Source organism: Parasteatoda tepidariorum, chromosome 5, assembly GCF_982258835.1.
Source record: "Parasteatoda tepidariorum strain Cologne lab strain chromosome 5, Ptep-v5.0, whole genome shotgun sequence".
Classification (NCBI taxonomy): Eukaryota; Metazoa; Arthropoda; class Arachnida; order Araneae; family Theridiidae; genus Parasteatoda; species Parasteatoda tepidariorum.
In genome coordinates this window covers 20466354-20484898 of record NC_141759.1, presented here as the reverse complement: position 1 = coordinate 20484898, position 18545 = coordinate 20466354, and the positions used below count along the sequence as shown (strand labels likewise).

Sequence of the window (18545 nt, the reverse complement as noted above, 5' to 3'; positions counted from 1 at the left end):
AAAATTAAAAAGTAGAATTATTCTAGCTTTAAATAATACTCCTCTCTTACCAATGGGTGACTGGTTACATTTTATTGTTTTTAAATGCAATTCGAATAATTTTCCCGAAATTAATAAATAAGTAACTAGAATACATTTGAAAATTTTCTTTTCAGATTAGACAAAATTATATTATGGTTTGAGCATTTAAATTTTCTTAAAGAAGTTTAAAAAAAATTTTCAAACTAAAGTAGTTCATTTTACTAAATTTAATATTATGAAGTTTTTTTAGGACTTTTTTTCCAACTAAAATGTTTTATTCTACAAAATTTAAGATTGAGTGTTCATTTCAATTTTCTTTAACACTCTTTTTTCTTCGAATTGGAAAAAATTATTCTACTCAATTTAAGGTTGCGTGTACGCTTAAATTTTGAAGTTTTTTTTCTTTCAAAATTAGATTCTATCTCCAAATTATACTGGGCAATAATAACATTTAAAAAGTCATACGAAGCTGAAATATTAAATATAAAGTAATTATTATTTTTTTGAGTAATAATAATAATTCCTTTGAATTTTTTAAAGTAATAATAATAATTCCTTTCTCAGAAAAGGTTTAAATAGAAAATTCCTTTAAACAATTTTCTTCTTCTTAAAGAATAACAAAATCACAGAGAACGCAGCATATGTCTTTTTTTTTCTTTTTTTTTTCCAATCTGTCTCAGGATTTTAATGGAAAAGTTTTGCAAAATCTCTTTCAAATAAGTTTTGTAAATTCTCGTTCAAATAAGTTCGCTTCGATTGAAATTTATTTAAACATGAAGAAAACAGTACAAAACAGCACTTTAAGAAATAAATTTTTTTGAAAAAAGAATATCGCCTGTTTTTTCTTAGCCCAGAAACTGATTAAAGAAAAATATAACGGTTTCCGATAAAGTCGTTTCATAGATTTAGCCAACAAAATGGTTTGAAGAAATTTTATTATGCACATCATAGTCCAATTTGAAAATCTAACTCTTTGCAAATCACCAAGCTATTTGGAAAAAAGGAATCTCCAGTGTTTTTACATCAACATGATCATTTTTAGGTTGATTACAATGAGTCTACTTATGTTTTGGATAAGTAGAAAATGTGTTATTTAATATCTATTTAGCCAAATTTATTTTAAGCCAGTAATAATGAGATAATAATGATCCATATAATAAACATAACCAAATTCAGGTTACTTAAAATAAGCCTACGCAAATGCAGGCTCATTGAAATAGGTTCATGTTATTATTTTTTTTTATATATATTATATTTTGCTACCGGTGCTAAACAGTCGATCCAATTCTGAGTTTACGACTACCAATGTTCCAATCCGAAGCTTTGTAAATTTGAACCCAACCCAGAAGACAAGGGAACTCCTGGATCCAGCATTAGGAACTAGCCTTCGAGGAGAACTTTTTTCGATGAAACTAACCCATATTTGAGTAACATGGAGAAGGAAACCACGAAAACTTCCTACGGTTGGCCGGATGGCAAGGGGAGAAAGTTAACCATGTGAATTCATTTGAATTCGCTGCTTGCTTTAAAGGTTTCGTTTTGTTCTGTTTTTTCTTTACTTTTTATTTTCTGCTTTTTACGCGATATTTATTACTTTATATTGTTTTATTTTGTTTCATAACTTTTTTGAGTGTTCCTCACATTATTGTATAGTAATATTTTGCTTTGGCTATATTGATACCATATTTAGAAAGCACTCCTTTTTGCTGATATAATCGTGTGAGCTGATGAAGAAAATGGATCTTTTTTTTTTCCTGTTTTCCATTTAAATTTTTTTAAATTTTATTTCAAATGTTATTTTATTTTAATAATTTATATTCTCATATTATCATTATTCAGTTATTTTTTCCCTGTTTCCTCTATATTTTAAAACACTCTTTCTCTCTCTCTCTCTCTCTCTCTCTATATATATATATATATATATATATATATATATATATATATACAGTGGTGGCCAAAAGTGTGGACACTTTTTGAAAGTTTCATGTTTTTCAACTTTGTGTGCTTGTAGAATACATTAATTTTCACTTAAATACAAACGTTTATATATCAAATTGAAGGTAATTTAATGTAGAATTTAATAATAAATACAGTATTACAATATCTGTATCACAAAAAAAGTTATGCAACAAATAGTCAGATCTATCTTAGATTTGCATTTTGATAGATTTGCTTTGTGATAGTTACACAATCAATACTTAGTAGGATAACCCTTATTTCTTAAGACAGCTTCACAGCGTCTTTTCATCGAGTGAACGAGTGTTTGGAGTTCATCTTTCGTAATCACATAGTACCAAGAATCAATTATAGCTTCAATAAGTTGTCTTTTATTGGATAAACGTTTTTTTCGTACAAGAATTTTCAAACGTCGCAACAAATTTTCAATTGGATTGAGATCAGAGCTGTTTCCTGGCCATGGTAATATATCTATGGCTTTATTTTGAAACCATGCTTTGCATACTTTTGCTGTGTGGCATAGAGCTGTATCCTGCTGGAAAATAAATGGTGAATTGTTAGAGAAGAGATCCCTGATGGAAGGTATCAATTTTGGTTTCAGGGCAGTTTCGATGTATTTTTTGGCATTAAGATGCCATCAATCACTTGAATTCGGCCCACACCATCTGCAGACATACATGCCCAAATCATGACAATTGTTGGATTTTTTTCAGTTGCTTCAATGCAATCAGGATGAAGCGCTTCACCTACTCTACATCTCACGTATTTTCTACCATTTCTTCCAAAGAGCGATATTTTACTCTCATCACTCCAGATTACTTGCTTCCATTGATTTTTTGACCATTTAATGTGTTCTTTTGCCAACTTAACTCGTTTTTCGCGTTGCTTTTGATTTAAATATGGTTTTTTCCTTTGAATTCTAGCTTGTAGTCCAAATCCTGATAACCTTCTTCTTATTGTTCTTGAACTTACTGCAATACCAGCTGCATTCATTTCACATCTAATGGCTTCTGATGATATTTTTCTATCTTGAAGGCATATCCATTTAATTTTTCTATCGGTAGTAGCACTGGTGCATTTTTTTCGGCCTGATTTGGCATCCTGAGTGCCAAAAAATACATCGAAACTGTCCTGAAACCAAAATTGATACCTTCCATCAGAGATCTTTTCCCCAACAGCGCACCATTTATTTTTCAGCAGGATTCAGCTCCATGCCACACAGCAAAAGTATGCAAAGCATGCTTTCAAAATAAAGGCATAGATATATTACCATGGCCAGGAAACAGCCCTGATCTCAATCCAATTGAAAATTTGTGGCGACGTTTGAAAATTCTTGTACGAAAAAAACGTCCATCCAATAAAAGACAACTAAGTGAAGCTATAATTGATTCTTGGCACCATGTGTTTACGAAAGATGAACTCCAAACACTCGTTCACTCGATGAAAAGACGCTGTGAAGCTGTCTTAAAAAATAAGGGTTATCCTACTAAGTATTGATTGGGTAAGTATCACTTTAAAAAAATGCAAATCTAAGATAGATCTTACTTATATTTGCATAACTTTTTTTGTAATACAGATATTGTAATACTGTATTTATTATTAAATTCTATATTAAATTACCTTCAATTTGACATATAAACGTTTATATTTAAGTGAAAATTAATGTATTCTACAAGCACACAAATTTGAAAAACATGAAACTTTCAAAAAGTGTCCACACTTTTGGCCACGACTGTATATATATATATATATATATATATATATATATAAAGTTTGAAGAATAAAACAAAGAGAAATTAAAAATATATGAAAAAAAGGGGGAAATAATAAGTTAAAAAATAACAAACAACAGTTAAAAAAAAAAGAAGAAAAAAAGGGATGAAATATTATTTAAAAAGCCGGAACAAAAGATATAATCTTTCCATCAGCCCACACGATTATATCCGGAAGCGATTATATGCTTAAGCGCAATAAATGAAACTTATTGTTTTTCTTAACTTTCTTCGTGTTTTCTAGTATTTATATATATATATATATATATATATATATATATATATATATAACATTCTTACTACCAGATATTCAATTGAAGTATGATTGCAATAGCAAACATTTTTTCCCAGTCAATTCTTCAGTTTTTCCGCGAAAGTTGAAAGTAGGCGTTACTTTTCATATCAATTCTAATCGATAAAGACTTTTCTTATATCTTTAAACGCAGGTAAAAATTACCAGTTCAGAGCTTTTATTCATCATTGTAATTTGTATGACGGAAATTAAAATATTTTTCGTACGCTATTTTATAGAGCAGGGGTTTCCAACTTACATGAGGCTGGAGGCCGCTATTAAAAACATCTGTCAAATAACGGGCAGCAACTTTATCAAAATTTTATTTAGGACTCATTTATGTTTGAAGGAACATTAAATATTACTGTCAGATTTTTATCAAAGTTTTTTAATATTAAAATGCAAAATAACAAGCATTACAAATAATACTTGTTACGTATCATTTTGAATCTTCTCTTAATCAGAAACTTAGTTACAAGATTTTTTTTTCTTTTAAATTTAATTCTGTGATATATTAACATTTTTTTCTTCAACTTATTAGGAATTATAGCAACAACAAAAAAAATTATCAAGCACCTGAAATTAATTTTTTTCTTCCGCTCACGCGATATTCAATTTAAAGGAATTTAGAAAAAACATGACATTCATTCCCTTTATTATGCTTTTTAAGATTCTCAAATGTAAATAATTTCGTCCAAAATGAGTAGTTTCAAAAAGTTAAAAGAGAGAATTTCTTCGAGAAAATTTCTGATAGACACATAATAAATTATATTCACGAAATCCAAAAAAAAAAAAAATAAATTCACAATATAAATAAATAAATAAATAAAAATAAAAAAGATCAACATACACGATTATTTTTATATTTTAATAAATATTTTCTTGGATGCAAAACCTGAGAAATAAATTTTTTGGCACCGTTGGTATGTTAAATTTCTCAGAAATGAAAAAATTAGGTTTTTTTTCTAACGAGAAAAGTGTTTTAAACCCTTATAGATTTTTTACGAAAATTGTCCGCAAAAAAATGAAAACTAATATATTTCAGTTCGGGGGCCAAAAAAAAAAAAAAAAAAAAGACTTTGAGGGCCGGATGCTGCCCGCGAGCCGCCAGTTGGTAACCACTGTTATAGAGCATTATCACTATCATGTCATCACTTCTGAGGTCAAACTTGCTTTAGGAAATATTCACTAAAATTATAGTATACCTAGTAATCTAGTATAGTTTTAAGAAGAGCATATTTGCCAATTAAAAGTCGTTTGAAGTCATCAATACAATGCTTCCTGGTTTAATTGGGCGCATCCTTTTGGGAAGAGAGTTTTCTGGTTGACCTAATGATTTTAATTCACAAACAAAGGGTTTATAATGAGCCGTGGTGGTTCAGCGGATAGAGCTTTCGTTTACCAATGAGGTGAACTGGGTTCGAATCCTAGCGATGGCTGGTTGATACAAATTCTGCACCCGACTCGCACTGACCATAGTGCTGACGTAAAATATCCTCTGTGGTAGGTGGATCATGGTTTGAGCCTTTTTACCATCAGGCTAACCGAAAGAGGTGTTCATGGTTTTACTCGCCATATAACCCAAATGCTGGTTAGTTCCATTACAAAGTCCTTTAAGAAAGCAGATTTCTCACAATACTTGATGCAGGAGTTCTACTAGGTTCAAAATTAAGTACATTAATAGTCGTAACATTAGTAGTGATGTAGGAGACGAACATTAGTCGTAATAAACCCCAAATTGGGTCGGCTGTTCAACGACAGTTATATAAAGAAAAATTACATTGTACTGTTTATATAGATTTGAAAAAGTCAATAAAGCAAGTTTTTTAAGATATTATTTTTAATAACTCAGTCTTACTATTTGCAATATCTTTTGAATAAGCTGCAGTTTAAATATCGGTTTCAACCTTATGACTGTTATAAGTTGCCAATAGCAATCTTCTATCTATATTATATAAAACGCTAATACGTACGTATGTATGTATCAATAAAACCGATGATATTTCTTTTCTCGCGCTGGCAACAATTTTCATTTTTAATTGATTGGATTCGGCGCGCAAGAGCACGTAGTGAGCAACCAGATAACAATAACCAGAGTGAGCATTATCAGGTTGTTCAATTCAGATTCATGCACTAAAAACATGACAATATTTAATTTAAACTCAATTAGGAATTAATTAATTAATTGAAGTGAGAATGCTTTAAAAGGCCGCTGTTGAATTGATATTTTTCTACTGGGAGCTACCTAAACGTCTAAAAAACGTTTAAGTGTTTGTATTGAATGCATTGAATTTTTTTATATTTCGCGTTTATTTATGCATTGAATTTTCACGCTTTAAAATGCAGAATATTAGTGAAGCAATATTTGATAATTTATTTTGCTAATATGTTTCTTATTTAGCTAATGTTTTGATTTTTTCATCATGTACAATCTAAATAGCTAATATACTTTTTCAAAAGCCAATAAGAACATTGGTAGAATTCATCTACATAAGTACAATACTATGTCTTTGATGATAAAATACTATGTCTTTGATGATAATATATTATGTCTTTGTGCTAGAACATTGTGTTCATTGGCGAGCGAGCGCAGCGAGCCATGGTTCACGGCGTGGACCACATAGGATTGCGTAGCAATTCTCGGGGGTTGGCGAGCGTTAGCGAGCAGAGGGCGGAGCCTCCTAGTATTATATAAAACGCTAATACGTATGTATGAATAAAACCGATGATATTTCTTTTCTCGCGTTGGCAACAGTTTTCATTTTTAATTGATAGGCTTCGGCGCACAAGAGCACGTAGTTAGCATCATATGTCTAATCGGGTGAATTTTCACCGAATTATCAAAAAAATTCTCACAAAATTATCTTCATCGAAGCCGATGCTTTACATACGGCGTTCAGTATTGTTTTACAACACAATTTTACAACACAATCTCTATTGTTTTACACTATTTCATATTGTTTTACAACACAAGGTTTTAGCCCTCTGATGGGAAAGACTTTAAAACAAAATTTACAACAGTTACTTTTCTCAACAACTAAAATTTAAAATAGTGTGATTAAGAAAAATATGCGAACTGTTTGCAATTTCAAATTAAAATTCACAGGTTTAGAATTTTCTACAGTGAAAAGTTTTCGGAACTTCAGTGTTCAACAAAGTTTACTATAGCTAGACGTTAAGAACGTATCCAATGAGCGAGCAAAGCGAGCATCGGATTGCGAAGCCTCCTAGTTTATTTTATTTATCTAAGCATACTGCCCACAGGAGGTATTTATTAATTTATTTTAGTTGTGCAGCATTAAAAAGTTGGTAAGAAGTTAAATGTTTTGCTTAATAGTTAATCTGCGTTGGGTACTTGAAACAATGAGAACAGATGAAAATATTTACAATAAGAGTAATTATGCACAACTCTGTACACAGACAGTTTAACAGGATCAGAGCCGGATAAAGCGTACACGGGGCCCTAGACCATTCAAAATTTTGGGGCCCTTAGATTAAATTTTTTTTCTCGTATATTTTTTATTTATTCAAACATATAATGTATTTATATATCTTTTCATTTAAGAAAGAACATTTAAAATAAAAATAAATAATAATAAATTAAATTTTATTAAGTAATAAATAAATATGATTAACATTATATAAAAAATTATCGTATTTTATTAATATATACCTGAAATTGATTTTTTTAAAAAAAAAATCATTATTTTTCTTAATTTCTTAAAATTTATTTTCAATAAATCCATTTTCAGGGGGCCCCTACTAATTGGGGGCTCCAGACTATGACCTAGTCTGGCCTAATGGGTAATCCGGCACTGGACAAGATACACACATTTTACACTTTGACATAATTTTAAAATCACAGCACTTTCAGGTCACTACTTCCGATTTCACGCCTAAGCTTGAAAAAGCGTGCCATTCATTATTATTATTGTACTTTGTAGTGTTTAAAATATGACGCATCATTTAAATTTCAACGAAGCAAATTAATTCGGACTCCATAAGCATGCTAAGATGCTATCTAAAAGAATAACCTACGGTGCTATTTTACGCTAATTATAGCTAAACACGGGATAACACTCAAAACATGTTAAACCTTACAGTTTATTTATGCTGTAATTTTAAATTTCGCAAATTTGGTTTAGGCTCACGATCTGTTAGAATTTAAAAATTGCAGAAAACTCTTATGATTTAAGAATTTTGATGACGTTAATTTAAACACAAATCACAATAATAAGACTTCCTTGAATACCAAGCCTCTTCTAGAGCCCCTGAATTAGACTTCTCACATCGTCTAGTAGTCTCATATCGCATAACATAAGCGGAGGTACGTGGTTTCCAGTAGATCACTGAAGTCAAGTATTTCTGGCTGTGGTCAGTGTGCAAGTGGGTGACCACTTTGATAATTCTGTGAAGGGACAGAGGGTGTACAGCATTGATCCTCGTTAAACTGTTCTACCGTAAAGTGCTCGACTTCGCACACAAGCTGTCGGGGAACCGAAGCGGTGGTGCCATTCCCCCTGCACAGGATCAAAATTGTGAAGCCATGTCTTCGGATCATCCTTAGGGATGCTGCCCAGACTATCGCCTATAGCCCATTGTACTGTCATGATCCCAGACCGTCGTCAGTAGCCCATTTCTAGGGACACGTAAATAAATTACAACAACTATAAATTACTAACACAAATTTTCACTTTAAGCTCATCAGAATTACTCATTAATATTAATATGTTATGAAATGCCCCCAATTTTTCCCCTTCGTAAAATAAAAAATAAGTAAATAAATAAAATAGAATAAAAAAAGCTATAGCAAGCAGTAGCAGTTTTTGATGCACCTGATTCACTCACGCGAGCGCAACCGAATGCATTAGTAGTTTCACCTTATTTTTCCTTTCACACTGAATGACATTTTTTGTATGCAACCAAAATACTGATTGGCGAGTTTTTCGCTGATCAATGTTTTTGATCCCTCCTTTTCTTATTCACAAAAGGAAAATATCGCATCCATTGAAAATGATTCCTTACAAAACATTCTCAGGCTGAGATGATTTTATTTTATCTAAATAATAATATGATAAATAATTCTATTTAGTTGCTCAGGCACAATTATGTCATTAATTCCACTCAATAACGTTCAGTATCACCAAAAATCTTGGCGACCACATATTTACGAAGTTAATTAACGTTAAATGATCCCCGCACCTACGAAATGAGAAATCATTCGCAAGGCAGTGCAAATTAAAATTTTGTAATAATATTAAAATGAGTAGACTTACCGAAATAAGCAACCTTTGATTAAACAGAAATAGGCAACCTACAGCTTTTAATCTCATTGCGCTACTGTTTATACTTTTCTTTACTTGTGATATGATTATGATATAAATAACTTCGATTCGAACTAATAATTCTCACTTATGTAACTTTTTACTAACATTGTTTTTACCTATTACTTTTTACTGATTAATTTGCAACGATACTTACCCTTGTGTTAGTTCAAAAAAATCATCTGAAGTAAAGTTTTAATTTGTTTCCGTAATGTAGTTTCGGGTATGAAAGTATCATTACATAGGTAAGTGCAAGTTACGTAAGTTCTAGAAAGTACAAGTTCTGAAGTGGAATACGGTTAGATTGCAAGCTTATTCTAAAATATATAGATCAAACATTATTCATTACAATGCAATTAAATTGCATGATAAATTACAATTGCATTAGGCAATATTTAGGTACTTTGTTTATTTTAGTGTATAAGATAGTATATTTAGTACTGTATTCTTTACACGGGTATACAAATATTTGTTTTTATTTTGTGATTAACAGATCACCTTACTTCCAAAAATTGTATACCTGTAGTTGACGTAATTATTTTGAAACGCTGTTTAAAGGTAAATAATATTCCCTTTGTGTGACATTTATCTTAATTATTAATGTACTAAGGTCAAGAAAACTGAGATGAGCACAGTAGGCCTTGCCCCACTATGGGCTGTCACACCTCTGAATTTAGTTTAGTTTAAGTATTTTTTTTAATGTTATTAATTACATTGACACTCATCAGGATTCTTCAACTGGAAACTTCCGTAAAATTTGTAGCAATTTGTTTTCAGACTATCAAAGCATCGATCCCCGTAGAACATTTATTTTATTATTTTTCGATCACACCAATGAAATGAAACGGAGAAAAACAATATGGAAAAATAAAATAAATTTACAAAACATGCAAGAAATTGTAAATATCTTTACTTGAAACAAATTTTTCTGTGGACTTAAATGTTTTTTTTCTTCTTTTTAACACTTTAAAAACTTGGCATTTATTTTGGAGGAAGAGTTTTTGTTCGGTATCTTGCTAATGGATAAATACTGATTTTTCTTGCTTGTTATTATTTGATACTTGATTATCTTTTTTCTTTAATCTATATTTTGCAAGATTTATCTTCTGTTTCACAACTAATAAATACGTTCTAGAAAATTTTGACCATCCTGACTGCCATTTATGCAAAAAATCCAAATGCCAGATGACCATCCAAATGCCAGATATGCAAAAAATCCAAATACTTAATTGTAAAAAGTCTTGATTTTTTATATTTTATTTTCTAGCTATGTCTTGTTTAAGACCAAATAATCAGTACATATAGAGAATTCATAGTGCAAAAGGAGAAAAAACTAATAATAATTTTTCATAAAAATGATTAAACATAAGAGAAAAACTGGCAGGGAAAAATATAATCAAATACAAGCGAGGAGCATATTAATAAAATGTCATTTTGATATTTGCTCTTACTTAATTAAGGCCAAAAGTTTTAGCTTTCCATATTTGTCTATTTCATGGGAAAATGAAGTATCAGAATAACAACATCGATAGTTAAAAGTTTTTTAAAATGTTTGATTTTAGATAAAAAATTAAATGAATCATTATAGTTTCAAGGTTATTCCAAGGTTATTAGTGGAAGAATAAAATACTAAAAAATTAGTGTATTTTTTTACTCTAAATTTTATAAATGTTTTTCTGTTAAAATTTTTTTATAACTTTTCTTAAGCTATGAATAGGAAATTTCAACATTTTTCTGAGTTTCAATTCAATTTGTGCTGAGGATTATTGTGTTAAAGATGTTTTTCTGTAAAATATAATATGTGCTTTAAGTTTAAAATTTGATGACATTTTCTTCAACTTTTTTAAATGTTTAACAAATAACCTTGGGGAGTTTTGTTTGTTGATAAATACTTAGCTATATTAAAGAAGGATGTTCCTGTTTACTAGTGTTTTTATTGACATTTCTCAAGCTACAAATACCACAAAGCTTTTGAGGAGGATTTATTGAGTGTTTCATGGAACAAAAACATTCACAAGGATATAACATTTGTTTTTAGAATTTTTTTTTGTAGTAGGATTGAAAAATTTAAAAAATAAAGACTGGTTTTATGTGTCAACCATTGAAAGTGATACTGTTGAAGTACTGTTTTAATGGAAATCTAACTCGATTAATGTTGGTCTTTCTAGACAAGGAAGACAAAAACAAATTTTATTGTTCTCTCTAACTATTAATTTGTTCCCTGAAACTATTTTTGATCCATAAATATTCAAATTTTTATTTCCTAAATAAATTAGCTAAATTATGAATGAATACAAATATGATTTATAAACTTTGCCTTTTCATTTTATAGAAAGGATTCAAAGCTTCTGAGATTTGTTTACAAATTTTACTTCATAGCTCTGAATTAAATTAATATTAGAGCTTTTGTAACAAATATTTTTTCTATAGTTAAATAGTCTTATTGTTTTTTATAAAAAATATTCATACAGCATTCCGACTACATAAAAGCTGAATTTCCTTTTTAAAAATAGAGAATTTTTAAAAATTCTTAATTTTTTGTCCTCTCTGCAATAATATTTCTCTAATTTTTAAAGACGAATTTATAAGAAAATTCTCATTAACTAATTTTGCCACTTTTCTATTTCACTGGTGCAAGTAATTTAGGATATTTAATCTAATTAAAAAAAAAAAAAATTTCATTTAAAAACAAGCAAAAAACCGCTGCATTTATTTGCATTCAGTAACTTTGAATTGGCGACGTATCGTATGCACCAGTGAAATAGAAAAGTACCATAATTTTTACATTGATCTTACTTACTAAGGAAAACCTGAAAAATGTTTTAAGAATAATCTTAACTTTTTATTTAAAAACAAAATTAAACAGCAAATAAAATGTCCCTTTCACAATATTTCACTTACCATAAGTCCCCTCCGCAAAAAATTAAAAATTTTTTTAAAATTACTTACCAATTAAAATAATGTTTAGAGTTTTGTGATGAACTTTTTTTTTTATTAGTCAAATAGTCAATATAAAATGTGGCACTTCAAACAATACAAAGAACATTCAAATTTTATAAGAGCAGAAATCCCATTTGAGATATAGATTTTGAAAAATACTCAATTTTGCTGTTCTCTCCCCAACAATACTTTTCTATTTTTTAAAAAAATAAAATTTATGAAAGATTTCAAATTGACTGCTTTTATATATTGATCTTACTAAGAAGTTTGAAGAAAAATGTTTTGAAAAGTTAATTTTTCTTTTAAATTTTGCGTAAAATAGTAAAAAAATTCTCAAAATGCATGTGTGCAGCATCTTACTTATTGTAGAATTGCCTTACACACAAGAAATCAAAAGATAAGTAAAAGACTAACTGACGGCTTTGAAAAAAGCTGAAATAGCAAAGTTGAAAGAAAAAAAAAAGCAATTAAAATTTTTTTCTAAAACAAATCCTAGAAGCTGAAAATTTCCTTTTTTAATACAATTTTATAAGAAACTGACGATAAAGGAAAACATACTTATAATTTATTTATTGAAAATTTTATTATAAAATGTGGTGATAAAAATGTTAATGACTATAAAAAAAAAGGAACAATTGCTCTTAACTATGATAATCTGATTTTTTCATGTTACTGTGTTTTCAAAAATAAATAAATAAAGTGAAAAAAAAAGCTTTTCAGTAGTTTTCTTAAAGTATACTGCTCCTTAATAAAAATGCCGAAAATTTCTATATGAAAAAAGGCTGTTATCCATTTTCTGGCACAGGTAATAAAGTTTCAAATGAAAAACAGTAAATGAAATTTTTTTTTGTTCTATTTTTTTAAAAATTTGAATAAATAGAAAATATAATATCTGAAATACCGGTGTATAATATCTCAATTTCTTTTTAATTGCTCAAGATTGACACATTGCAGTTTGATTGCATATGTGAACATGTTATTGCGCTTTTACTTTTGTATATTCATTTATTTAAATTTTTTGTTTTCATAGGTAGAAATTAAGGTTCCTTTTTGCTGCAAAAGGTTGTATTCCAGTTTCATAATATGAATGTAAAGAAAGTATATGGCAGGACTTCATTCACAAATGATGGATCATTCAAGAATAGTGAGGAACATTTCGATGGAAGTCAATGTGATAAATTATCTGATGAACTTTTAAATGAAAATTCTGTCACTAAAACTAACCAAAATAATGTTTGTGATATTTGTTGTAAAACCTTCACGCAAAGATATAGTCTCAAAAAGCACCTACTTACACACATTAAAGAAAATTGCATTTGTGAAATTTGTAATAAAGTCTTTAAAAATAAAAGAATACTCCAAGGACATTTACTCCTCCATAAAAATGGATTTTTTAAATGTGAAATTTGTGATAAAAGTTTTCCATATCAGGGTAGCCTAAAATTGCATCTACGATGTCACTCAAACGAAAGGAACTATTTGTGTGAAATATGCAAAAAGTCTTTTAAACAAGAAGCTCATCTACAAAGACATTATTTAACCCATACAAAGGAGAGACCCATTACTTGTGAAATTTGTAACAAAGGGTTTACTCACAGAGGGTCCCTTAATCGCCATCTCTTTACTCACACACAGTTTCCCTCTTCGGATGTCGAAACTCACACTTGTGAACTTTGCCGTAGAAATTTTCCAAAAAGATACCTTCTCAATGCGCATATGATTCGTCATACTGATGATAGACCTCATGTCTGTGAATTGTGTAATAAGAGTTTTAAGGAAAAGTCTGCACTTGGAAAACACTTAAAAGCGCATAAAGGGGAGAGATACAAGAGAAGTGAGAAATCCGTCACTTGTGGAATTTGCCACAAGACACTTCTTTCTTCTTTAAAGATTCACATGAGGAGTCACTTCAATGAGAGATGTTATGTTTGCAATGTATGCAATAAATCATTTTTGCAGTTGGGACATCTGCAGACACATGTAGCTACTCATTCCGATGAAAGACCATTCTCTTGTGGAATATGTGAGAAGCGATTTACTCGAAAATCACACATGAAAAAGCACCTTCATTCGCATACAAATTCTAATGCTAAAACTGTAAAGACTGATGAAAATATTGTTTGCGTAGAAAGTAATCAGTGTGATAATCAGGACACTTCTATAGATTGTGCAATGCAGTATATGGACACTCTTTTTGCGAAGTAGAAGTCGACCATTCTCGGTGAAGAGAAAAAAAGCTACATAAGTGCGAAACCAGATTTAGAATATGCCTGTAGAAAAGCTTTTTAAGTGTAGAGCAGGATTCAAAATTTGCCTGTAAAAAGCTGCATCAGCGTATAACAAGGCGCGGAATGTGCCTGCAAAAGAGCTGCGCTAGAGTGCAGCAGGATCCAGAATGTGTCCGCAAAAAAGCTACATTAGATTGGTAGGTTAGTGGATACTACTAAGCTAGTGTAGAGCAAGTGTCTAGAATATGCCTGTAATAAAACTTTATAAGGGTAGAGCAGGATCCAAAATGCGCCCCTAAAGAGCTGTATCAGTGTATAACAGGGTGCTGAATGTGCCTGCACTAGAGTGAAGCAGAATCCAGAATGTGCCTGCAAAAGAGCTACATTAGGTGGCAAGGTTGGTGGATACTACAAAGCTAGTGTAGGACAAGTGTCCAGAATGTGCCTGTAAAAAATGCAGGTTGTCAAAAAGTGTTTAAGACAAAGATGGCAGATTTCTATGACAATGGAAAAAACTCTGAAAAAACACTAAAAAAAAAAAAAAAAGGTTTATTTTAACCCAGTTTGAAGAAATAGAAGAAACTCTTTTTCCAATCAAATATTTAAACAGTTTAAAATTGAAATCTAGTGTGAACAATCATAATTATTTTCAATCTATTTAATGGGTTTCTTTCAGAGGGATCGTAAATATCATGATATTTTCGAAAATATCAAAAATATCCGATATTTTGATATATATCCGATATTTTGATATATATCCGATATTTTGATATATATCCGATATTTTGATATATATTCAAATTTTTGTTTTATATTTAGTATCTTCAAAATAAATTAACTTTTTTGTTAGGAATTGTTTTGCAAACATTATATACACATATCATTTTATATAAATTCTAAATTCCTAATGTTAATTGTAATTAATAAATCTATAATTTTTATAAAATAAAACATTAGAAATTTTTTTTAAATAAAAAAGGTTCTCTGAAACGAAATCTTTTGTAATCACCAAAATACAAAACATTTTTATTTTACTTTTACTAAGTTTTAAAACGCATTTTTTCTTTATTTCTTGTTAAAATATTTGAACATAAAAGTAAGTTTTTCTGCCTTTTCAGTCCCTAATCTATTCTGCAACTTGGACTGAATAAATCCAAAGCTAGAGAATGTTCTCTCTAACTCAGTTGTGGAAGGAGCGGCAGTTACTAGTTGTTAAAGAAGATTTGTTATTCTGACTTTTAATGGTTCCTCTAACTTGATAGTTTCCCACCAAACTGTGGGTTTCACATTGAGAAAGTCATCTTCGAACTTGAAGCCTGCAAAGGGGCGGCTCTTTTTGACCAAAAAATTCATAGCCATAGGTAAAATATTTTTGTCAACAGAACGAAGGAAATTAAAAGCTCTTTGTGTTTGCTTGTCATTTAGTTTTTTTCCACAATATCTATGGCATATTAGCAGCTAAATGAGCAGGGTTTAATACCATTACTTCTCTTTCTGTGAACTTTTTCATTGCGTCTTTTTTTTCACATGCTTCTAATTTCTCCTTTAGTTTGCACCAGATTTCAACACATTGTGCTATTGTGCATTTATTTGCTTGAACTGCATCTAAAGCATTTACAATTGGTTCTAAAATGCTTATATAATCAGAGTAATTTACCATTAAATCATATACTAAATTAGCTACCTTGGCCACTTACTCATCATAGGAGGGGTTTATTTCCTTCTAGAAAAGTGGGGGAATGAGAACAGGTTCAGTCTAAGAATGAATTTTTAGTAGGGGGTAAGTGGGAGCAGGTGCAATCTAAAACAGGATTTTTTATAGGAAGTAAAGATAGTTAGAATGGTAGCATGAGTTTGTGTAGTGATTAAAAGAAATCTAGAAATAACGTGGGGGATATTTTAGAAATTTTGCTGAAAATATCATGATATTTATTTCAAAATAAATATCGGATATATATCTTGATATATATCATGATATATATCCATTGATATATATCAGCGAACCCAAATTAAGGTTGATAAGAAGACCATCTGTGATATGCATACCAATGAGAATTTATTGAACAATGAATGTAAATATTTAGATGTTCTGCTTATTTATTATTGACTTAATCCCAAATCTAAAGAGTAAATTTTCAAAAAAAAAAGGATTGCCTTAATGTTTTAATATTTACAGATTTGTGACAAAATAATCTGAATACTTTTAATATGATTTTATGTAAACACTACAAATTTATTAACTATGAAAACACTACTAATTTTTAGCTACTCATGTTTTGGAAGATTTTACTTGGAAAAAACGTCGGCAAAATTTGAAACATTGTGTTTGAATGTTTTTAGAAATGGTGTCCTTTTTATCCATGCAAAATTTGTGTTGACCAAAATGAACATAGGGAGTTTAAATCTCCTTTCCCTTTCTAATTCCATAATAATTCTAAAAGCATTTTTTTTACATAAAAAGTCACAATCCTATAGAGTGATCTCTAAGTTGTTGGTATTAAAGCTAGAAAAAGTAATTTGTTTCCTCTGACCATTTTGGTAGATCAGAACTTTGCATGGGAATAAAAGACATCTATTCTAAAAGCTTCAAGAATGATCTTTCAATTTTTTTACCTTATAAGATCTTCCTAAACATATGCTGCTAAAAGAAAGATTGTTTGCATGGAGTTAGTATATAAGTGTTTTTATTATTTTTTCATCTATCTGTATATAAAACTCTATTGTTACCAACATAATTTAGATTTAAATTGGAATTTTCTATTAACTAATGTTTAACTTTTTAAAATATGTTAAAGGGCAAAAATATTCTATAGAAATGTTAATCTTTCGATTGCAATCTAATCTTGCACTATCAATTTGATTTGTAACGTAATAAATTTTCTAAAAGGTAATACTTTTCTTTTGAAAATGCGTAAAATCTGTATTTTAATTAATTTTTTCTGTAATTTTGTAGTGAACCTTCTGCATTTTAAAAAATAAAGATTGGCAGGTGTGTAACTTTTACTAAGCCATTTGTCCATAGTTGCTGAATGATGTAGTTTGATTTCTTCATAGATTTTACATGATATTAATTTCATAAGCAAGAAGAAGTACACACTTTGGGGGTTACATTACACCTGTAAGATCTCTACAAAATAATCTTTTTTTCTTCTTTATTGTCAGTAAAATTTAAAGGGAAAGTCTATGATACACTCTTCCTGAGTGAAGAGTAAGAGAAATGGCAAGAATTGGGCAAAATCAAGAAAATTTAAATCATAATTCTAGCTGACATAAGGTTTTTATCCACGAATTCTCAAATAAAAAATATGCACACTTTCTTATTGTGTTTCCAAAACAACATGCCTGATGCAATATTTTTATCCTGTTATGCAGCCTAAAATGTTTTGTGATTTTTACTTAAAAGCCTCTGAAACCTCAAAATAAGAATATATTCTAGTTCAATCTCACAAAATCTATGAATAAAAATTTTTGTCAGATATAAAAGTTTTCTGTTATACTAGGTGTCATTTCGTTGTTCCAAACAATTAAATCTTTTCATTTCTTTGTATATTATTTTCAGGGTATCTGCGCACCTGGAAAGTCATGAGAAATCATGGAAAGTCATGAATTTCGGTATCGAACAGAGTATCGAATTCGGTATTGAAGCATATACATCTAGGTTCAGTCATAGGGGTCCTGTCCCCCCCCCCCCCAAATTGAAAAAATATATAAATAATATTTTTTTAATAGTTTACGGAAGAAAATATTTTAAAAATTATTTAAGGGGCATATCAGGGTGTAAATGATTTTAATCAAATGATTAATATCATGATTTAAATCAAATGATTTTTTTAAAAAAATCACTGATTTTAATAAAAAAAAAACATTTTTGTGTATAGTCTTGAACATTTTTTGTATATTTTTCTAAGTTTCAAACATAAACAAGTAAGTAGACTGTTCTATATATTTCTCAGATCTCACTCATATAATTCAACATTTCTACTTTCAACGTGACTCATTTGCTTTTAAAAAC

At 29.6% G+C, this 18545-nt stretch overlaps 1 protein-coding gene across 4 annotated transcripts; it reads left to right on the top strand.

Moving 5' to 3' along the window:
- The first annotated feature begins 9346 nt into the window (after positions 1–9346).
- On the top strand, positions 9347–17534 carry LOC107452411 (uncharacterized). 4 transcript variants are annotated; one of them, XR_015433633.1, is made up of 4 exons: positions 9347–9610; positions 13336–14730; positions 14923–15216; positions 16533–17534. XR_015433633.1 is itself a non-coding variant. In XM_021144817.4 (2 exons), exon 2 carries the CDS (start codon positions 13389–13391, stop codon positions 14508–14510), a length of 1122 nt encoding a protein of 373 aa, XP_021000476.2. In that variant the 5' UTR covers positions 9347–9610; positions 13336–13388; the 3' UTR covers positions 14511–17534. The 4 variants fall into 4 exon arrangements, 1 of the variants encoding a protein (XP_021000476.2); XR_015433632.1 differs by having other exon boundaries at positions 14923–17534; XR_015433631.1 differs by having other exon boundaries at positions 13336–15216.
- The last annotated feature ends 1011 nt before the right edge of the window (positions 17535–18545 follow it).

Bases quoted from the DNA above. Each gene is read 5' to 3' on its own strand.
- LOC107452411 (XM_021144817.4), top strand. From the start codon at position 13,389: ATGAATGTAAAGAAAGTATATGGCAGGACTTCATTCACAAATGATGGA.